Source organism: Zymoseptoria tritici, chromosome 1 (genome assembly GCF_000219625.1).
Source record: "Zymoseptoria tritici IPO323 chromosome 1, whole genome shotgun sequence".
NCBI lineage: Eukaryota > Fungi > Ascomycota > Dothideomycetes > Mycosphaerellales > Mycosphaerellaceae > Zymoseptoria > Zymoseptoria tritici.
The window spans coordinates 4,682,220-4,704,241 of record NC_018218.1 but is presented as its reverse complement, the minus strand read 5'-3'; the positions used below and the strand labels follow the sequence as shown (position 1 = coordinate 4,704,241).

The 22,022-nt window shown below is 53.9% G+C and overlaps 6 protein-coding genes across 6 annotated transcripts; 4 read left to right on the top strand and 2 right to left on the bottom strand.

Moving 5' to 3' along the window:
- Positions 1-1,842: 1,842 nt before the first annotated feature.
- On the top strand, positions 1,843-4,600 carry MYCGRDRAFT_107589 (uncharacterized protein; the record flags this gene model as incomplete). The annotated part of the gene is made up of 5 exons (XM_003857007.1): positions 1,843-1,971; positions 2,029-2,104; positions 2,180-2,337; positions 2,392-2,934; positions 3,691-4,600. 5 exons carry the CDS (start codon positions 1,843-1,845, stop codon positions 4,537-4,539), a joined length of 1,755 nt encoding a protein of 584 aa, XP_003857055.1.
- A 623-nt stretch (positions 4,601-5,223) lies between these two features.
- On the top strand, positions 5,224-6,009 carry MYCGRDRAFT_89949 (uncharacterized protein; the record flags this gene model as incomplete). Its single annotated transcript, XM_003857008.1, has 2 exons — positions 5,224-5,757; positions 5,815-6,009. The coding sequence occupies 2 exons, from the start codon at positions 5,224-5,226 to the stop codon at positions 6,007-6,009; spliced, it is 729 nt and encodes a 242-aa protein (XP_003857056.1).
- Positions 6,010-7,908: 1,899 nt separating this feature from the next.
- Positions 7,909-9,737, bottom strand: MYCGRDRAFT_33646 (uncharacterized protein; the record flags this gene model as incomplete). The annotated part of the gene is made up of 5 exons (XM_003856575.1): positions 7,909-8,376; positions 8,428-8,769; positions 8,827-9,316; positions 9,369-9,466; positions 9,555-9,737. Coding segments are annotated over 5 exons (1,581 nt in total), but the record flags the coding sequence as incomplete, so codon positions are not given.
- A 457-nt stretch (positions 9,738-10,194) lies between these two features.
- MYCGRDRAFT_67096 (putative Ferriportin iron efflux transporter) lies at positions 10,195-11,754 on the top strand (the record flags this gene model as incomplete). The annotated part of the gene is made up of 3 exons (XM_003857009.1): positions 10,195-10,442; positions 10,471-10,703; positions 10,760-11,754. The coding sequence occupies 3 exons, from the start codon at positions 10,195-10,197 to the stop codon at positions 11,752-11,754; spliced, it is 1,476 nt and encodes a 491-aa protein (XP_003857057.1).
- A 51-nt stretch (positions 11,755-11,805) lies between these two features.
- On the bottom strand, positions 11,806-12,600 carry MYCGRDRAFT_31624 (uncharacterized protein; the record flags this gene model as incomplete). Its single annotated transcript, XM_003856574.1, has 2 exons — positions 11,806-12,438; positions 12,496-12,600. 2 exons carry the CDS (start codon positions 12,598-12,600, stop codon positions 11,806-11,808), a joined length of 738 nt encoding a protein of 245 aa, XP_003856622.1.
- Positions 12,601-13,828: 1,228 nt separating this feature from the next.
- Positions 13,829-20,053, top strand: MYCGRDRAFT_32076 (Ca2+ channel, alpha subunit; the record flags this gene model as incomplete). Its single annotated transcript, XM_003857010.1, has 2 exons — positions 13,829-19,528; positions 19,631-20,053. The coding sequence occupies 2 exons, from the start codon at positions 13,829-13,831 to the stop codon at positions 20,051-20,053; spliced, it is 6,123 nt and encodes a 2,040-aa protein (XP_003857058.1).
- Positions 20,054-22,022: the final 1,969 nt, after the last annotated feature.

Below are 22,022 nucleotides of genomic sequence, written 5' to 3'. Positions count from 1 at the left end.
GTTCTTGTAAAGGACATACCTCCGATATGACGGAGCGGATCCACCGAAGTGTCTACAAGGAGAACAACAGGATAGAACAATCCGGCTAATTTTCTACGGGTAAAAGTAATCACTCCCGCGTAGATTGACTCCCGGCATAGATAACCGGACAAGCGAGCCGAAGTTGCGATACAGCGAGGCGACGAGCGTTAGCAATAAGGGAAGTGAGTACTAGACCGAGCCTAAAGCGAGGTCGTACGTACGATACCCGAGCGCGTAAGGCATAGGCTCGTTTAAAAGGTTAGCAAAACTATTTGGGCGCCGCAGGCTCTATTACAAAGGCTAGTTTTGGTGGGAGTAGCAGTTAGCCGGATGTTCTTTCATTCTGTTCTCCTTGTAGACACTTCGCGGATCCACGAGCCCCACCTTGCTGACACGCTGGAACCTTGTCAAAACTCAAAAGTGGCAAGGAGGCAAAGTGAATCTTCAACCTCACCTCTACAAGACTACAACACATCTTTCGTATCATCAGCTCCAGCCCATTCACAGTGATACTTTCTCTCGAAACGGCGAGAAACCTTTCGCAGGGCTCAGCTCTCAGCCCGGGTCAGCTTTGAAAGTGCCTTTCCCGATGTCTGCCAGCTTGTGGTTGCCGTCTCTCCACGCACCGGAGCAGGCAGGTCATGCCCGCCCGACGTTGCTCCTTGCGGCGGACGCATGGTAGACGACAGATGGCACACCATGCACGGAGGCTACAGTCAGACGCCTTTGGTGGTAGCTAGGCGGTCTAGCCGGTGGGCATGGGGTCTGTCAACGCTACTCGGGGGCGATCCATCACCGACGTTCCAATTTCGGAGGTATCGGCCTCATCAGCAAGATTTTCATCGCGAGTACAGCAGTGAGATGTAAGCTGCGTGGGGCTGAAAGAGTATGCAAGTGGTTTCGAGGTGACATCGTGCAGTTGAAGAAGCAAGCGGGGAATTGCTGATCCCGCTCCTGCAAATCGACATGGGCGGATTTGAGCTCCGCTTCAAAGCGCTGAATACTCACTGTCCGACTGTGCCGACCCAAGGCTCGATGACGTCTGCTGCTTGGGAAATTCGATGCTCGGAGACTTCGAACGCAACATTCGAGTTCATTCTCTCTCTGGGTCATCAACATCCGTCACCTTCGACTACCAATCCCATCACGTTGACGACAACTCGATATCGCTCACCTTCTCAGACATGGTTCATGATACTCGGCTCGAGCCTTCTTCAGTCCAATTGCTAACAGCACAGGCCGAGCCTCAGCGCAAGAAACGTTGTACAAACGCTGCCATATCGTCGATTTCGCACAGCGAGCCTTCCGCTGCGCATGCTAGTACCGCAGCACACTCTGGCATTTCGCAGACCACGAAAGACAGTTTCGGCGAACACTCGAGTGGCGACGAGGTCCCCGACGATCAGCTCATCCAAAACACTGCCGATGACCAAACCTCGCCAAAACTCAAGCCCTTCCGCTTCCTCGACCTCGCTGCCGAACTTCTGATGAGGTCTACGAGGTTGTGGCCGTCGATCATCCGTATATTGTGCCCAAGTGTGGTGGTTTCAAGGCCACTTCCGCGCTATGCGCTGTCAACCGTCAAGTCCGAGACGAATTCCTTTCCATTCTCGAGAATGCGTCCGACATCCGAGCCACGGTTCCCCGCTACAACTTCCAGCATATTGTTAGGTCCATGAACCGCCTGCCTGAGCAGCATGCGAAGAAAATCTCTGCCTCTGTCGGTACCTCCAAGAAGCGAAACATTGTCATTACGCTGGAGCTACCCAACGCAACTGGCGACTTAACCGCTTCAAGAAGCCGGAAAAGAGGGGAACCACCATGAGCTTGTCCTGCATCTTCATCCGTCCAGGCCCTCGCTGGTGGGACACAAAAGGCGACATCATCTTTGCGATGTACCTGATGCGCACGATGAAGCTCGACTACACGGGTTGTGCTCAGGAGGAGGTGGTGAAGATGATCTCAGCGCTCGAAGCTCTGCTCGAGGCTTAAAACGAGCTGTCGTAGCCCGAGATAGGCCACAGTCAAGATGCGGTAACAGGAGCTTGCGAAGCCGTACAAGAGGGGTGTCACTTTGAAGCAAGTAAGGATATGATTCGGAGAGCCACTGATGAACTTCACTTTATAGTGTCCTTATCAAATACCTGGAATGCCACAGGACTGTCTGATGACAGTTTGCTTTCACGTGAATGCACGTTACTAGCCTTTGCTTCTGGACTTGTCTTCAACTTTGTTCTTCATCTTTCCGGCCTCCTTCCTCGTCAGCTTCACCCAGACATCCTCGAAAGGCTTTCCTGCAGATTCGCCACACACATGGTATGTACGGCTTCATGAAGCTCTTTAAGAAGCTCTAACTGACGGACATGGAAGGCTCAGCCAGCTCGCAAAAAGCAGCGCACGACTTCATCGGTCAAGTCGCTTTCGCACAGTCAGTCGCCCACGACTATCGCCGCCACCGATCCGTCCTCCGATGACCAAATCAAGACATCCGAGAGCGAATTGTCCAGCGAGGGTACCGACAACGATGCGCAAACCCAGCCATTCCGCTTCCTCGACCTCTCTCCCGAACTCCGCATCAATATCTACGAGATCGTGGCAAGTGCGCAATCACCCATCATACTAAGCAACAAGGGGCATTTGCAAGTCGACTCCAGGCTGTGTTCCGTCAGTCGACAAGTTAGGAGCGAATACCTCTCGGTGTTCGAAGATGCGCCAGAGATCACGACTGTTGTGTCACGATTCAACTTCGGGCCAACCATCAGCTTCATCAATCGTCTGTCTGAAGAGCGCGTCAACAAGTTTTCCAGCTTCAGCAAGTCTCCGATCAAGCGAACGATCAACATCAGACTTTTGCTGCCTGGATATGTCTCCAGCTACGAGCGCGCTGAAATCCAGCAGTTTCAAGGCTTCTTGGTGCGCTGGATGAATCGCTTCAAGAAGCCGGCGAAGAGGGGAGTCAACATGAATTTCACCTACAAGTTCGTTGCTCCTTTCCACCGTTGCATTGCCAACGTCTGCGCAATTAGCTACGCCTTGGAGCTCCTGATCCCGATCGCGGAAAAGTCCACCGGCCGCTCAAGGGAGGAAGTGCTCAAGATTATTCTTGCGCTCTCTGTTCTCATAACGGCTTGATGAGCTCTCGTACGAGGCTCACAAAGCCGGTGTGGGATGTACTTTGGAAGAATGACTGAGGTCAGAGAAGGAGGCTCAAAGCGTTCAACGCTTGGCGCTCTGACGAGAATCTCCGTGAGCTTGTACAAGGTTCCCAAAAGACATGGCACGGGACCGGGCGTTCTTGAGAAAGATGCAGTTCATTGGATTTATCGAGACTGGGAGGAATGACTTCTACGAAGCAAGGTAGGAGATCACAGGCTCGACTGTGCGCGGTTTGAACTTTGTCACATGCTGCCCTTTCGGATGCATGATGACGGATGTTTTCGTGGAGGTGAATTGACGTTCGTTTGCTCCTGATACCACTTCATTTTTTTTTTCTCCACTTGTCACTTTCTTACATCCGCCATATTTCTCGAGCTCTTATCTCATTTCTCGTCAGTGTTGATTTGAGTCGTTCTACCTCAGACATACGGGTAGCTTCATCTTCGCCGTGACGAGGATGGTTTGTGATGTCCAGCTCCCCTCGAAACGACTGTCCGCTGACAACGGACACAGACTTCACCACCGCCACGCAAGAAGGTCCGCCCAAATCCTGTGGAGGAGCTGAGTTCAGGCAAAGATCAGTCCGACTCTGAGCCACGACTGAGCACTACGGCGCACTCCGATCGTTCATCATTCAACGATCAGACATCCCCAGAGCGAGCCTCCGCCGACCAGACCTACGCTGATCGAGATACGGCCAATCAAGTCCCTGCCGACCAAGGCTCGACGCCAGCGATGCCATTTCGTTTCCTCGACCTGGCGCCTGAGCTGCGCGACGCAATCTACCAAATGGATGTTACGGATCATGCGCCTATCATACTGAAGCGAAGCGGCCGGCTCATCGTCAAATCGAAGTTGTGTGCCGTCAGCCGCCAAGTGAGGGACGAATACCTCACTGCCCTTGAGTATACTCCGGAGATCAAGACCATCGTCGAACGCTTCGACTTGCGACCAATCGTCACGTTTTTAAATCGACTCTCGCAGGCGCACGCCCACAAGCTATCAAGATCTGCCATTTCACCAGAAAACCGAAGCATCACCATCATCTTCAAGGAACCTTACAGACGCTCGCAATTCAACGATGCGCTCTTGAAGCGCTGGTTGAACAGATTCGAAACAGTAAACAAGAGAGGATTGGACATGAATTTCTCTTATAGCTTCAGGGCGAGCGGACGAATCATTTCACATACGGCACAAACGACTGCGCATGCTTTCTTGACTGGCTTGATGGCTGGGTACACTGGTCGTGCGGTGGAAGAGCTGCAAAATGTGATCAATTCGCTGGCTGCTCTATACAGGAATGCTCGCCGCTCCGGAGGTAGCTACTGGTGGCCTCTAGTCGCTGTGCCCGGTTCAGCTTGAGGCTACACATCACATCCGTCTGGTTTGGGGAGCGGAGTGAGGTGGGTGGGTTTCGAGGCATCGGACGAAGGCACGCAAGGATCGAGCAGTGGGCAGCAGAAGGGTACCGCAAGCAAGAGGTCGACTCCGGTACGCCCATGCTTTTCTTGGGACATGAGTTGGAGCGAGCAGCGTATCAGGGCGCAACGCATGGTGGAACCGTCTGCGCACATCGAGCTCGACAGGTTGGCAGAATGCTTCATACGCAGATCAGACGAGGCGAAGATGAGCTATTGAGGCAGCCAAGTAGCGTTATTTCGATAAGCCTTGCAAACGCTACCGCTGCATAACTTATTCCACTCTTCGGCCGACGAAGTAAATGGTTGATGAAGGCGATGTGAGAGGTATAAATTCCGTGCTAGCTGTAGCGACCTCCGTATTGAGCACACTGGAGATCTGAACCTCCTGAGGTGATTCCCACCATATTTGTCATGTGCTTTGGGCTGCACAATGTTTGTTTTCACGTGAATGTTCTTCACTAGCGCTTCCGCTGGACTCGTCCTTCACTTTCTTTTGATTCTGCGCTCAGCCTTCTTCATTATTGAACTTTTCCTACCGCTTTCGTTCATCCGGCAAATCTTGGTCCCATCTCCTCGACCGTATCATCATTCGAAGTGCAATTCGACATCTCTTGCTCCGCCCATCATGGTCAAGCGCAAGAGACCCAGAACAGATGCCTCCACAAAGTCCCTCGCGGTTGATGCGCAGTCTGGAGCGAAGACCACCGTCACATCATCCTCGCCGACTGATAGCGAGACCACCGAAGAAGGCTTGCACGACAAGAACCTTGACAACACAGTCCGGCCACCGTTCCGTCTTCTTGATTTACCGGCGGAGCTTCGCGATGAAATCTATGAGAAAGTCGCTCAGCAAGATCCATACGTGGTTCTTAAAGGAAGCCGCTTGCAAGTCGCCTCCAAGCTGTGCGCCGTAAGCCGTCAAGTCCAAGGAGAATACCTAGCAATTCTCGAGAACTCAGCAAACATCACGACGACCGTCGTGCGCTTTGACTTTCGACCCATTGTTCGCTTCCTAAATCGTCTTTCGGAAAGCTATGTCAAGAAGCTGTCAACCTTGCGCCGAACCCCAGTCAAACGAACCATCAACATCCAACTCGAACTACCGAGCGCCACACGCGAAGAGATTGAGATGGCACTCTGGCACGCACTCAACCCGACAGTACCAGTCTTCACCCATCACGCCCTTTTACAGCGGTGGTTGAATCGATTCGAAAAGCCCGAGAAGCGAGGCGTCGACATGACGTTCTCCTACGTGTTTGCGTACTCTACCAAATACGCCAATAAGGACAGCGATTTCACTGTCACCGAGGACTGGATTCATGGAATTGAGTCATTCTACGCTGGCCGCGCTGAAGAGGAGCTGGACAAAATTATTGCCGCGTTTGACGCCTGGGCCAATACTGCATTGTGACAAGACTGCTCGGGAGACCACGTTGCATGTTGTGAGTTGCGGCGGGATCCCTCCGGGGCTAGTTCGAAGCATGGCGGACAAGGGGCTGTGTCTCCTTGCAAGGCGAGGCGCCATCTTCTCATTGCTCCTCGAGCATGATCGCGACCATCACAAACAGCTGAAGTGTGACCCAAGGGGAAAGCAACGCGTGCGTGAGAAGTAGCATCAAGAACCCCAGTACAGCGCGATTCAGCTCAAGTAAGGTCCCGGACGATGTGCTGTTGGACTTGGAGGGCCGATCATGACCGCTTCTTTTCGCTACGCAATTCTTTAGTTTCCAATGTCCTGAATTTCTCATGGCTGATGACTCGATTTTGCTGTCAAACAGCTGGCTTCCGTTCCAATGTGCTCAACTTCGGCGCCAGATAAACGCATCCTTCAAGTACGAAGCATCAAGCTTCACAATACCTCATCGAAGCTTCAAGTCCTGCCAAGGGCGTACTAACGACCCAAGTAATCATACGCGTGCGAGCGACCACCAGAATACTAACCCGGTGGAGGCTGCGCATGTGGCGATGGCAGTGGCAATTGCGCTTGGGCTGATGGCTGGACTGAAGACGCGCCGTTAAGATCAGCACCCAACTTGGGTGACAGCTCTTGCATTTTCTTCACCGGCACGGTGCCCACCGCGCCAGCGGCTTGCTGGCTTGGGCTTGGTGCAAGCGGAGTGGCGGGTGGCAAAATCGTGCGCTCATTCAGACTGTGCGCTGAGGATGGAGGAGCGGGACTCTGATCGTGTTTCTGTGGGATGGCTTTGGCGTTCGCCGGCCAGGGCCCACTCATTCCATCGGCGACGACCTGACTGGCGTGCTTGGCATCACCTGCGCTAGTCGGGCGCATCTGCGGCGTGTGGACCTGGCCTGACTGAGGCTGCCCAGCGTGGTGCCCATTGGACGGAGGGAAGTGAAGAGACTGCGGAGGCTGCGTGAGGTGAGAGATCGGGCGTGGGCTAGGCTGAGTTGGGTGCTGAGCAGCAGGTGGAGGTGACGATTTCACTGGCGAGCGTGAAGGTGCCTGATGATTGGCATTGACTGGTGGTGGGAGAGTTGTCTTTGGGCTCTGCTGCAATTTTGGCGGCTGTTGCTGCGGTGGCGGCTGGTACTGAGTCTGAGGCGGCGCTTGACCATAAGCTTGAGGCGTCGCATATGGCTGGACCGAAGGCTGAGGCGGCGAAGATGACGCTGGTTTTGGTGTCTGCTTGCTTGGGGACTGGAATCCATTCATCAACTGGCCCGATCCTCGACGTTGCGCTGGCGGCGCTGGCTGTGGTTGCTGATATTGTTGAGGGTAGTATTGCGGTTGCTGGTACTGCGGACCCTGACTGTACTGCGGCCGCGGTTGCGGCTGAGGAGGATAATAGTACTGTCCTGCCGCAGGGTATGTGCTTGGATGCGGGCCAGCGTGCGCGTATTGTCCTTGCTGTGGTTGGCGTTGTGGCGGTACATACTGCTGCTGCTGATGGTAAGGAGGATGGCCACCTGCAGAAGCCACGGCGCTCGAGTGAGCATATTGGTGCTGCTGTTGATGGTGAGTAGGAGCATAGCCATTCGGCACCGCAGCAGGTGAGCTCGAGTGTCCAGAGCTCGGTCTCCGTGGTTGAGGGGGGTGCCCTCCTTGCGAATGAGACGGCGAAGGGCGAGGCGCAAAGTTCCCAATCGGCGGATAGCCGTAGCCTGAAGCTTGCGCCTGCTGTGGCATTGAGTTCGCACCATACGTGGTAGCACCGAAAGGGCCGGCGCTCGCGCGTGGATCGTGAGATGAGTGCAAAGCATCAAGCTGCTTCGAGACATGGTCGGGCAGGCGGCTTGCTTGCTGTCCGTTCGAGACTGGTCGATTCGCTGCTTTCTGCATCTCGGGGCTGCCGCTGCCGCGATTCGTGAGCTTGAGCGGTGGGATCTTGGGCTTCTTCGCGTCCTCCTCCTTCCGCCTGCAAGTGGCGCAGATGAAGCTGAAGTCCTCCTTTTCAGCCTGCTTCGCTGCGAAGCCATGGCACTTGCTGTGCTGCCAGACGTTGCACCTGTCGCAAGCCACGCTATGTGTCCCGTCATCCAGGTTCTCGCCATGCACTCCGCAGACAGAGCAGTCAAAGAACCAGTTGCCTTCTTCCTCGGCGAGCTTTTCCAATTCCTTCTTGTGCTGCTCCTTTTGAGTGACACGCTGGCGTTCGGAGATGCGTTTCGATTCGGCGATTGAGTCGCTGTCTGGGCCTTGTGAGCCTGCGCGCTCGGCATCTTCCTCCAATTTGGCCAGCTCCTCCTCGTGAAGAATGCGTTTCGCCTCGCGCTCGCGCAATCTCTGCTCACGTGTGAGTCTCCGCGATTCGTGTCCCTGGTTCTGATTAGCAACAATAGTGATCTATACAACATCCGGACGTCATACCTCTTCAATGCGTTTCTGCCTCTCCTGTTCTTCCCTCGCCATCTTGAGATCGGCAATCTTCTTCTCTTCAGCTTCCCGTTCTGCACGCTCTTGCGCCTCTCGCTCAGCCTTGCCTGCTAAACGACTGGACCGCTTGGCCGTGGCCATCTTCTGCTCATTCTCCAACTCTCGCAACTTCTTCAATTGCTTCTGTCGGACAGCCTCGGCCCGCTTCTCAATGATTGGGAGCACGTCTTCCTCAATCCGGGCACGAAGCCGCTTCTCGTTCGGATCGCGCGAGCGGAAAATCGTGGCCAAGAATTCCTGGTACTCCTCAAGTGTGATCGCAATCAATTCCCATGTCTTGCTGGTGAAGCCGTAGCCCGGTTCGGTGTCCAAAACGTCCGCATTCGTCATCACAGTGTCGTCCACCGCGGTGTGTTCCATTTCTTGCTCCTCCTCGGGCTCCTCCTCCTCCTCACTCTCTTCCACCTTCTGACGTTTGCTCGATCGGGTACCGCGCGTGCGGGGTCGAACGTCCTTCTTCGCCGCTTTGCTCTTCGGCTTCGGCTTCGGCTTGCTCTTCTTCTGCACTGGCGAAGGAGGTGGCAATGGTTCATCAGAGCGGCGGTACAGTCGGTTGTCGTCCAAGACAAAGTATGCTCGATCATCCTTATCCCAGCCCAGCGGTTCCATGCGCCAATTGAGGTCATCTTCGTCCTCCGGCATCATGCCCCTCATTCGATCGACATTGCCAAAAGTCCAAACGCTGAGCTGCTGCAGTATTTGTATCCGTGTGTATATGCTCATGTCGTTGAACTTGATAGAGTCCTCATCTTCGCCGAAGGGATTGCGCTGTGGAGCCTTGGCAACATACTGTCGTCGTGTGTACTCGTCGAATATCTCTGGTCTACCAACAGTCAATCGATATGCCCAAGGAATGGATGAAGCAGTGTACTTACGTGAGCCCGCGATGCGATGAGACATATTTGAGGAATTGAAGACCGATTTGCGCAAGGCGTTCCGAGGGTGTGGGCTTCAAACACTCTGCTTCGAGGTCCTATCATCAAGATGCCATCAGCACAATATTCTCATACCTCCACTGATTCACTTCACTTGGGCTGCGCAGCCTCGGGGGTGTTCCATACCTCGATATCGAAGTCATCGTCAATCTTGACAACATGTCCAAACAGGAAAATGTATTGCATCAAGCTAGCAAACTCCCACATATTCCGGAGCTTTGTGAGTGTTTCCAAGTCCTCGGGCGCGACCTGCGCCTCAACAGGCAGATCGAGCTCGGCATCGTCTCTTGTCCGCTTGTAGCGCGGCATGGTGTGTGTTGGGGGTCCAGGAGGGTGGGGATCGCGGATCGAAGTGGCGATCGTGATGTGGTGAGCCGTAGGCAGTCAATGTGCCGCGTTCAATGGTCGTGGACAGGCTAAGATACGATAATATGAGTGTCATTCAGAGAAGAGTGCGGAAGCGATGCTTGTACTTCAATACCGAGACGCGATTTCGCCGCGAGGTAGCTCGCGATCAGCCGCTAGCGCCGAACCTTAAAACCCAATTGTTCGTCATCACCGTGACTTGAACAATCCTTGCAAGCGTGAACAGTTCAATGCTAACCTCAACAAACAATACCTCTCCCGGAACATGTGTCTCACTCCTCTTGGACTCGCTCGAGCAGTCATCTCGCCAAATACGTCTGCTGAGCCTATACCTTTGGCGGGCTCCATCGATCATGCGAACGACGAAGATGCCGATTCAGACGCAGGAGACTCGATGCACATGTCCGAACAGGAACACGGACATGTCCGCAGATTGATCTTCACCTCTCATTTATTGTCCACTTGGAATTCACGAGTATTCGAGTTCGGTGCTTTCCTCTTCCTCGCCAACATCTATCCTGATACACTTCTTCCTGCTTCTATTTACGCCTTGGCTAGAGCCGCTTCGGCCGCCGTCCTATCTCCATGGATCGGCTCGTATATAGACAAGACGGATCGACTGAGAGCGGTCCGGATATCTATAGGCAAGTCGTTCTAGCTTCAGGCCACGTACAAGCCCTGACTTTCTTCGTCCAGTTGGTCAGCGCGTTGCGGTTGCACTTTCCTGCGTTGCATTGTATCTGCTCGCACGATTTGAAAGCATGCGGAGTGGAGTGGACTCTACCCTATTCCTCGCTGGTCTTGCCCTCCTGGCTTGTGTCGAGAAGCTGAGCGCCGTCCTCAACACTATTTCAGTGGAAAGAGATTGGGTCGTGATCGTTGCTGGTGGTCATGAAGAGCGCCTTCGAGGTGAGTCGCTGTGCCTAGAACTGACGAGACAGTACCAGGCTGACCATGCCTCACAGACCTGAATGCTCAAATGCGTCGAATTGACCTGTTCTGCAAACTCATCGGTCCGCTAGCCATCGCCTTCGTGGACGGGGCATCTCCTGAGGTCGCCATCATGGCCACAGGTTGTATGACGATGATGTCTGTCCTCGTGGAATACTGGACTATCGCTCGCGTGTACAATTTCGTGCCAGCACTTCAAGCGCCCAAGGAAGTCGCCTCAACGAGAACAGATCGAACCATGGCCACGAAGATCAAGTCGTCTCTTGCGGGTACAGCGATATACATCAAGCACCGAGCCTTCTTACCATCACTAGCGCTGGCGTTGCTCTATCTTACTGTCCTCGCATTCGGGGGACAAATGCTCACGTATCTCCTCAGCTTAGGCCTATCATCCGGCCTGATAGGTGTATTGCGCGGCATCTCCGCCATCTTTGAGATGTCAGCGACCTGGATCGCCCCCCGGATCATGTCACACATTGGACCTGTTCGCAGTGGGATCTGGTTCATCAATTGGCAGATCCTCTGCGTCTCGATTGCCTGCGCTTTCTTCTGGCTCGACTACAACCCTACCGTTGCAGCTATCGGCACGGTCACAGCAGTGATTGCAAGTCGAGTGGGGCTCTGGGGCTTCGATCTCAGTGCGCAGATGATTGTACAGGAAGAAGTCGAGCCAATACACCGAGGGACTTTCTCATCGCAAGAGTTTGCGTTGCAGAATGTGTTCGAAATGCTTGCGTTCGCCAGTACGATTGTATTTCCGAGGCCGGCAGAGTTCAAGTATCCTGCAACCATCAGCGCTGGAGCCGTGGCGGTTGCGGGAGTACTGTACGCGGTGTTCGTACGGTCAAGACGAGGGCATCTACTGCACTGGAGCAAGTGTGTCGAACGGCATGGGAAGAAGAGCGGTGCGCACGGTTGGACGAGAGTCCCGGGTCATGATATCGCGGACCAAGCAGACGACCCCGAGCATGAGCTCAACGGCCTTCTGCCGGCCGCAGGTCGTGCATGAAAGTGGACGAAGTTCATAACCAGCCTCTTTGGCTCGTCATATACATAGACTTTACGACATCGAGCGAAGTGATCCCTCGAGATACACAACCCCACTGACCACGCCATCCACGATCATTATGCGCTGCCCCTCCACTTCGCCCAAGTGCTCCACACACGCCTCCCTCACAGTCTGGTCCATGCCAGCCATACCTGCACACCCCAAACAGATCGCTGTCGTACCAAGTTGCAAAAGCTTCTTGACAGCAGCCTTCATTCTTGCATCCACCTCCGGCTTAGGCGTTGAGTGTAATTCATCTGCATTCAGTCCCGTGGTCTTCGTCCCTGCGTACCGTGTACTCGCACTCGACCCGAGTAGATCTGTCACTGCATCTGCGAGGATGACCTCCCACTGCGATCCCGTGCTCACGATGCCGAATTTGTCGGCTGCGTTGATGCCTTGCAAGCAGGACGCCACTGAAGCCTCGAAGATGCCAGTGACTGGTTTCCGGAAGCCGGCTTTGGCGATCTCGGATCGTAGAACAGCGACGAGCGGATGTTGGGAGTAGCAGCAAACGAGGAAGGCATCGTAGTCTCCTAGCTGTTCCACGAGGACGGGTAAACAGGCCTTGGCCGATATTGCTGCATCGTCTTCGTTATTGATGGAGGGCACGCCTGATGGAGCGGTGAAGAAATCGAAGCGGGTCTACTGAGTTGTTCTGTTAGACCGAAAGCCTGTAAGTGAAATTAAAATACAACCCACTGTCTCGTATCCAAGTGAATGAACGAGCGGCTTTAGAGCATCGGTCATCGCTTGCGTTGTGTTGGGATTGATGATCAACACAGAGCGGCCATTGGAAGAAGCCATGGCTGTCAATTACTCCGATATTGGTTCTTCTGCTGTGACTCGTTCGATTCCAAGTTTGTCTCTTTCCTGACGAAGCTGTCAAGGGTCCGATAAAACACCTCAAGCAGGGGGATCCAGGACCGGCCACGAGAAAAGCTATTGTGGTATGGTTCGCTTCGATAACCTTAAAGTGCTTGAGTATGGTGCAAGTACGTTTTAGTCGAACGTGAGAACGCCAATTTCGGATAGTTATTCTCGATTGTTGGTGGTATAGATGGCTGAGATGTTGGTGTGAGCTCAAGCCTTCCACGCGGAGAAGTTTGAGTTTCGAAGTGCCGATTCGGCCCGTGAATGTCCGCCGGGAGAGGGGACCGATAGAACGAACTACGCCAGCCCTTGAAGGACGAAAGTGCAATGCACGCGTCCTATGTTGGAGGATTCGCAAGACTCAGCTCGCCGTTCATGAACCACGCCTTTGCTTCCACCCTCCGCCACACTCGCTCGTGCGACACCCCTGATCTCAACACCTCGACCTATCCACGACAGGCTCCGCCACGCCTCCTACCTAAACGCCTAGGACTGCCTCGAAACGCTCGCTACTAGAAAAGTCCCCGATTGCCCCAATTGAGGACTGCATATACTCCACCGAATGCCTCTGAACCAATGACGGCAGCACGAAGGAACTGTCGACTTCGCGACGAGCGCTGATTGCTCCTCGGGCATGGCCTCGGACGACTCAGCACAGCACCGCCGCAATCAGTCCGACAGTAGTGCCATTCAACTCCAGAACCTCTCCTCGAATGGCACGCATGGGCAGGTGGGCGGTCTGTCCCGCGAGGAATCGCATCGACGTACTCTTAGTGACAGAGGTCGAGAGCTGTTTCGCGCCGGACGATCGAATGCGGGCAACGATCGAGCGCATGCGCCATACACACCGATACAGGATGGCTCTCCCAGTCCACCTCCGCGTGGCCATCCGACAGCGTTCGTCACAACGCCATCTGGACAGCATCGAAGAGTACAACAAGCGGACGAAGGCGAGGCGATGTCCCCCATCGCGGATAGAGGCGCATTCCAGTCGGCCATTGGATTCGCCGGGCTGAGCTTCACCGCGAGCCAGAATTCAATGGATAACATAGACGAAACGGAGGACGATACACCGCCGAGACCGCGACGCTCCTCAAGAGCGACACCGAACAGTCTTCCGACGGTTCGGACGGTCAGCATGACCAGTAATAGCTCGGATGATATGGTTCCGGTACAATTGGAGGATGGCCCAGCGTACTTCACATCAGGCACAGCGGATGAGGATGACACCCTACCTCTGACAGACCCGTCAAGACTACAACCCTCTGTTGCAGCAACACAAAATTCAAGTCCAGGTCAACGACATGACAGACAAGCAAGGTCTGGCTCCTCAATAGGCGGTTCGAGCGGGTTGAGCGGATTGAGCGGATTGAGCGTGCGATTCTCGCCGAGCAGGCAGCATCGTTCGACCAATTCGAGGCTCGGTGACGACTTGAACAGCATGGAGATGGGCTCGAGGACAACCGGATCGGACGCGAGCAGGTCTCCACGACGGAAATCGTCTCTATCACCCGGCGGAGATACTCTCCACAGGACCGGGACCATGTTTCGAAACATGTCCCAGCGTGTGGTCAACCTGAGCAATGAGTCTGAGCCGGTTGAGCGAATGCTTCGGAGACGCTCCAGCGTAGGACCACGGCCCCGAGAGCGCTCTTCATCCCACAGCTACCGTGAAGGCGGCTTGGACGGCAACGCACCATCCAAGTCCTCCAGTGAGAAAGCGCCTTCGTTCATTGAAGTCGAGACGCCGCCAGAGCTTCCGGCTATTGACCGAAATCCTTTGAGAGGCAAGTCTCTAGGCATCTTCTCACCCGAGAGCAGGATTCGGCGAGGACTACTGGAGTTTCTCGTTCATCCATTTGTCGAACCTCTGATTCTACTCCTGATAGTCGTGCAGACCGTAATTCTGGCTGTCGATGCTTCGTTCAATGTCGAGAACGATCCCAGGCCGACGAACTGGGGCACACAATGGAGCGACTACATCATTCTGGCTATATTCATAATTTACACACTGGAGATTGCAATCAAGATGATTGTATCCGGATTCGTCTTCAATCCCGTCGAGTACAGCACAATAGATCGGGAGATTGGCATCAGAGCAGCCCTCAAAAAGAAGGCAGACGGCATGTTTACCTTGCATCGGGAATCGTCGAAACGGAATACTCGAACGCAATCCCGTGTGCCAGCTCCGGAATCACTGTTACGTTCATTCACGATGCAGAACTTTGACGACGTTCCGGGCGGCTCACGACAAGCGCAGAAGAAACGTTTGGCGCATCGAGCGTTTCTGCGACATTCCTTCAACCGGCTCGACTTCGTGGCCGTGGTCTCCTTTTGGATCAGCTTCGTATTGGGAACCGCAGGACTGGAGCATGACCATCAGCTGTACGTCTTTCGGATGATGAGTTGTCTGCGAATCTTGCGACTGCTAGGCATCACAAGCGGCACGTCTGTCATCCTTCGTAGCCTGAAGCGGGCGGCGCCGACCTTGCTGAATGTCGGATTTTTGATCGGTTTCTTCTGGCTCCTGTTTTCCATCATTGGAGTTCAGAGTTTCAAATCAAGCCTGCGCCGAACATGTGTCCAGGACGGTTCTCTGGTCCAACCACCAATGGAGAATTTCCTTCAGTTCGTCAATGGTACTGTGCAAGACAACCGTCAAGACTCTCCTGAGCCTGCAGGCAATTTCCAGTTCTGCGGTGGCTGGCTAGCTGAGAATGGCACAAGAATGCCATGGTTGAGACCAGATGGCAGCTTTGGCAACGATCAGCACAAAGGCTTTCTCTGTCCAATAGGCTCGTACTGCATCGAGGGCGACAATCCCTACAACGGCACAATCAGCTTTGACAACATCCTGCAGTCTGTCGAGCTGGTCTTTGTCATCATGACCTCCAACACCTTCACGGACATCATGTACTACTTGACAGATTCGGACTATCTGGCAGCGGCTCTCTTCTTTGCATTTGGGATTATCATCCTGACCTTCTGGCTGATGTCGTTGCTCATCGCAGTCATCACGTCCTCATTCCAAATCATCCGCGAGGAAAGCAGAGGCAGTGCGTTCATGGCGAGCGATGAAGCTGATGACGAGGATCCAAAGCAGAGACTCGACGAATCTATGCACCCCAAAGGACGAGTCTCCGGTATCAAAAGAGTATACCAAAAGTCGTACTGGTTCTGGATCATCATCATCGTGTTCGATCTGATCGTGGCCAGCTTACGGCATGCCACGATGAAGAGCTTTACAAGGCACCTCATCAAGTACACGGAGACAGCGACTACTCTGCTGCTTGTGGTTGAAATATTCCTCAGATTTGCATCCGACTGGAGAGACTTCTACCGCCATCGTCGGAATTGGTTCGATCTGTTCCTGGCAATCATCACGGCAGTCATACAGCTCCCTTTCATTCGAGATTCGGGTGATCCCTATGCCTGGCTTACGGTCTTTCAAATCGTCAGGATCTATCGCGTGGTGCTGGCGGTACAGCTTACGCGCGACCTCATCCTGCTGGTTTTGCGCCACGTCTCCGGTGTGCTGAACCTGATTCTGTTCGTGTTCTTGCTCACGTTTCTGGCCTCCATCTTTGCCACCCAACTCTATCGAGGAACGCTGCCACAATTCGACGACGAGGGCAACTACCTCCAGGTGACCTTTGCCACCATCTTCAATTCCTTCCTGGGCATGTACCAGGTTCTCTCATCCGAGAACTGGACAGATGTGTTGTACAACACGAGCAGATTCAACAAGGAGTGGCACTCGGCATGGATCGCGGCCATCTTCTTCATCATCTGGTTCATGTTGGCCAACTTTGTCATCTTGAACATGTTTATTGCTGTCATTCAGGAGAATTTCGACGTATCAGAAGATCAGAAACGTCTACAGCAAGTGAAGATGTTTCTACAGCGCAAAGAGATGGGAAGCAACACAGGGGGAACGCTCTCCCTGTCGGCGATTTTCAAGTTCGGCAAGCTGAAGCGACAAGATCCACTGGACTTTGGATCAGCAGCCACGGAGATGCTGCTTCAGGACGCCGTGGTCCGAGACTTCCTGGATGAGGAGAACATGGAACAGACAGACGTGAGACGTGCAGTGACGGGTGGACTGGCATCGTCGTCCACCTTGAATTTGTACAAGCAGCCAGCTTCGCTAGCACAACGGATGCAAGATGCAATCACGAAGCGATTGTTCAACAATGAACCAAACCCGTTCTACGCCAATCTGAGGTTGACCAAGGCATACGAGGAGCTGGATCCGCGCACTTTGGCGAGAGAAGTTGTAAACGCTGCCGAGCAACGCAAACTGTCTCAGCGAGAGTACCTGCGCCGATATCCGAAGTACAACGTCTCCCTGTTCATGTTCAAATCTGGAAACAAGGTCCGCAAATTCTGCCAGCGTATCGTCGGTCCAGGTCGCGGAACTCGCATCGAGGGTGTGCAGCCAAACCCAACCATTTGGTACACGTTCTCTGCCTTTATCTATGCCGCGATCGTGGGGATGGTCTTTCTCGCATGCATTACCACGCCGTTGTTCCAGCTGGAGTACTTCAGAGATCATCAGAGCGTGGACCGCCGTCTCAACTGGTTCATTTACACGGACATCGGCTTCGCTGCACTCTTCACCGTCGAAGCCATGGTCAAAGTCATTGCAGACGGCTTCTTCTGGACGCCCAACGCCTACTTCCGCAGCTCCTGGGGCTTCATCGATGGAGTCGTGCTCGTCACGCTTTGGATCAATGTGATAACTTCGCTGTATGATCCAGGCAGTGGCTCACGGGCTGTCGGAGCTTTCAAAGCGCTCAGAGCCCTGCGGCTTCTCAATGTCAGTGACAGCGCGAGAGACACGTTCCACTCCGTGGTTGTGCTGGGTGGCTGGAAAGTGCTGAGTGCGGCATTCGTCTCGCTCAGCTTGCTGATCCCGTTTGCCATCTACGGCGTCAATCTCTTCGCGGGCAAGATGTCGTGGTGTAACACCTGGCAGCAATACGGCGTGCACAACCTTACTGATTGTCTGGGAGAAGGCATCTTGAATCCGATCGGATATAACGTGCTGGCTCCGCAGAGAGTTGGATATCAGCAATTCGCCTACGATTTCGACAACTTCGGCGACGCATTGTTCATCCTCTTCCAGGTCGTCTCCCAAGAAGGCTGGGTGGACCTCATGTGGAGCGCGCAGTCCATCACTGGTGTCTTCACTCAGCCGTCATGGTTCGCGCAGCAAGGGAATGCCGTCTTCTTCGTCGTGTTCAACTTGCTCGGAGCAGTGTTCGTGCTGACGCTCTTCGTGTCCGTCTTCATGCGTAACTATACCGAACAGACTGGTGTGGCCTTCTTGACCTCGGAACAGCGATCGTGGCTGGAGTTGAGGAAGCTGCTTCGACAAGTGGCACCATCGAAACGACCAAATCGGCAGAAGAAGAGGCAGAGCTGGCAGGAATGGTGCTATCGCCGCGCGGTGACCAAGAACGGGCGATGGCAGCGGACCATTACCGCTGTTCTGATTGCGCATCTGATTCTCCTGTGCCTCGAATGGTATCCGGAACCCTGGGCCTGGCAAATCACGCGCTTCCTAATCTTCTTCTGCTTCGTTTTGTTCTACATTGCCAACATTGTCATTCGCCTTGTCGGTCTATCCTGGACACGATTCCGGAAGAGCGCTTGGGATCTGTATTCCCTTATCAGCGTATCGGGAACATTGGCCACCTCGATCATGGTCTTCTTCAACCTCCACAACGCCGTCTACACACAGATCCATAAGTTGTTTCTCGTGTCTCTGGCGCTTCTGCTCATCCCACGAAACAACCAACTCGACCAACTCTTCAAAACGGCAGCGGCGAGTTTTAGTTCAATCGCTAATCTACTGGCAACCTGGTTCGTGCTCTTCCTCGTCTACGCCATCGCCTTCACCCAGACATTCGGCCTCACCCGCTTCGGCGCGCATCAGAACAACAACATCAACTTCCGTACCGTCCCCAAAGCACTCGTCTTGCTCTTCCGCATGAGCGTGGGTGAGCAATGGAATCAGATCATGATGGACTACGCCAGCATTGAACCACCCTACTGCACCCTCTCGGACAACTACTACAGCGGCGACTGCGGTAGTAAGCAATGGGCCTACGCCTTGTTCGTGTCGTGGAACATCATCAGCATGTACATCTTCGTCAACCTGTTCATCTCGCTGATCTACGAGTCCTTCTCCTACGTCTACCAACGCAGCAGTGGCCTGTCCATCATCAGCCGGGAGGAGATTCGTCGTTTCAAACAAGCCTGGGCGGAACACGACCCCAACGGAACGGGCTACATTTCCAAAGACGACTTCCCTCGCTTCCTCGGCGAGTTGTCGGGCATCTTCGAAATGCGCATTTACGATGGCGACTTTACCGTGTCTCAGATCATCAACGACTGTCAGGTGGAGTCTCGGAGAGCCTCCCAACTCCCCGTCGACGGCGCATCCTCCTCGCGCGCGGAAATCGACCTCACAAAACTCAACGCCCGTCTGGCCGAATTGCCCGTCCAAGAAATCCGACGTCGTCGCGCGCGCATGAACACTTTCTATGAGGAAGTACTCGTGTCCGCCGATCCGGATTTGGGCATCGCCTTCAACGCCTTGCTGATGATCCTCGCCCACTACAAAGTCATCAACGACAGCAAGTCCCTCCGTCTGGAAGAATTCCTCCGCCGCCGCGCTCGCCTACAACGTGTCGAGGAAGCGGTGAACCGCAACATCGTCGTCGGATTCTTCGACACGCTGTACTGGGCCCGTCGCTTCAAGCGGATCCTCGAAGGAAGGAAGTCCGCGCGTATGACCGCCATTCCCACTTTCGGCGTGCCGGAGATTCTTGTCCAGGACGAGGGCGGAGACGATGTGACCCCGAAGCCGGGTATACCTGGGTTCAGTATTACGCCTGTGGACTATGATCCTGCGGACACGGCGGAGACGTTGTCACCTACTCGCGGCTCCGGTGAGGGGAGAGGCAGCTTTAGTGAAGGCCACTCACCTTCTTCCCGTTTCCGCAGCGGATCGATCCAACTCTCGCCCGTCTCGTCGCCCACTCGGGAGGACTTCAACCTCACGCCTTCTCCATCCCGTCACCGTCCGTCCGTGTCAGGAAGCAGTATCCAACCGGACTGGCACTTTGCCGCGGCTATGGAAGGAGCAGGAGCATCGGGGACTTCACCACCCGCGAGTCCCGGGTTTGGACCGAGAGGGAGGGGCAACAGTGATGTGAGTGCGGCGAGAAGTCGGGCGGGTTCGGCGGTGAGTCAGGTGTTTCAGGATTCGGCTTGGGGCCAGAGTCTGCAGAGGAGTGTGACCCAGCATCAGAGGGGAGGGAGCGGGAGTCGCAGTGGGAGTGGAGAGCAGAATCAGAGGAGATCGAATGGGTCATGATGATTTGGAAGTATTCATCGGGTGAGGTGGAGGAGAGTGATGAGGTCGGATGAGAAATGAAGAGTGTGGGGAAAGGACCTTTCGTGAGTCGGTGCGATTTTTGACTCGGCGAGCACAGGGCAGACGAGTGGTGGGTTTTGACTTTGGGAGGATTGTGTATATTTTATGTTTTTGCGATGGGATGGCATGGCTGGCGTTTCTCTGGTTGTGTGTGGAGCTGACCTACGGGCGGCATTACCTTATTCTAGATGAGTGTGTGATGGATGAATGGTGAAGAAGAGGAGGAGGGATACCCTTTTGGCGGCATTACTGGATGGACATGGACGGACGCACATGGCGTATAGATGCGTTGAAGATAATGGTCGAGATACCTGTGGCTTCTAACTTTCGAGGTTTTGTGAAAGGCTGTTCCTTGTGAATTGTGAGTGAAGGGTTGAGCTATATATTATTGCTGAAGAATCGACGATACTCGTAAGTCCATCTCGAGACGGTGACATCTGTCATGTCCATAACTATCCGAAGAAAGAAGAGACACGTGCTGCTCATGTTGTGTAGGCTGATGATGAAGGAGGGAGACGTGCACTCTCTCCCGTCGATAGTGTGGAAGTTTAAAGTCGCCATATTGGCATTGGCACTGGCAGCGGCATTGTGATGAAGACGTTGGAATGATCGTGTTTGCAGTTTTTGGGCAGCTTCTTTACTGATTTGGAGACGAATGCAGCCGTGTTATTAGAAGCATTCTCTGCAATACGAAGTCGTACTGCACAATGTCGTGCCTTGGTGTAGCGTCGCTGTCTCTTCCCGTCCTTCGGAACCGGGAACAGGGCTCCAAAGCCGCGAGCCGTTCGGTGATGAAACAACAACGTCGCACGGCGCTCCATCAACTTTCTCCACGACATCCAATTTCATACCGGCGTAGTCCCAGTGAAATCCCGCCCACGGCAGATTACACGCGTCGGCTTCCATACGCAGGGGTGGATGGATATGGGAGAAGACTCACAAGCAGCGGGGACTCCGGAGCAGAGGAGAGTGGCTTCCTTCTTGGGGGGAATTGGAAATGAAGCCGATGCCAGGGAGATGATGACGCCTCATCAACGTCTACGAACTACTAGTATGGTGTTGCCCTGCGTCGTCGTCGTCGTGTACACAACAAGTACATCGGTACTGTGATTGTGATGGGGGTGACACGACAACGGGTTCCTTTCTTCACATTCTCTGCAGATGTTTGGAACGGCCGCCTCATCCGCTGTCTTGCCTCCTTGACTACCTTACTCCCTCTCATATCTCTCGGACCCGCTCTCCGTGTTTGGAACCGTTGAGCAGTTACATGGTCTTACATTCTTGTGTTCTCTCTTTCTTCCTTCTTCTTCTTCTTCTTCTTCTTCTTCATCTTCCTCTCTTTCCATTCTGTCCTTCCTCTTTCATCAAAAAGTTCGTCTTCTACCATCGCATTCTCACAATCTCGCCTGTCCTTTCGCTGGAGCCGACTCCGCATTCCATTCCTTCCTGGAGCGAGTCATACACGTACATCTCTGGACCAGGTACCTTTTACGCCTTGCACGAGACCCGGAATCCAATCTCGCTTTCTCAAAAGACTATACTGTCACCTTGATCTGCTGTTTGTACTGCTGTCGAAAGACTTGTACTCACTGTCAACATCATCGTCGACCTCCATCTACTTCTCTCTTACATATCAACAACAGTCGAAAGACACTTTTGATATACAAGACCACGAGCAACATACTACCTCGGACTCGACCTCGGCGCTCAACACACGAAACCAACATTTCCGCAACGACGACAAAAATGCCACTCAACACCCTCTCCCCGCAAAAGTCCTTCCACCGCCTCCGAACCGCCTTCCTCTCATCCACCTCACCCTCACAACAATCCACAATCTCACCGCTATCACCCACCTCACCAACAACACCAATATCCCTCACCCCATCCTCCAGCTCCTCCACCCTCT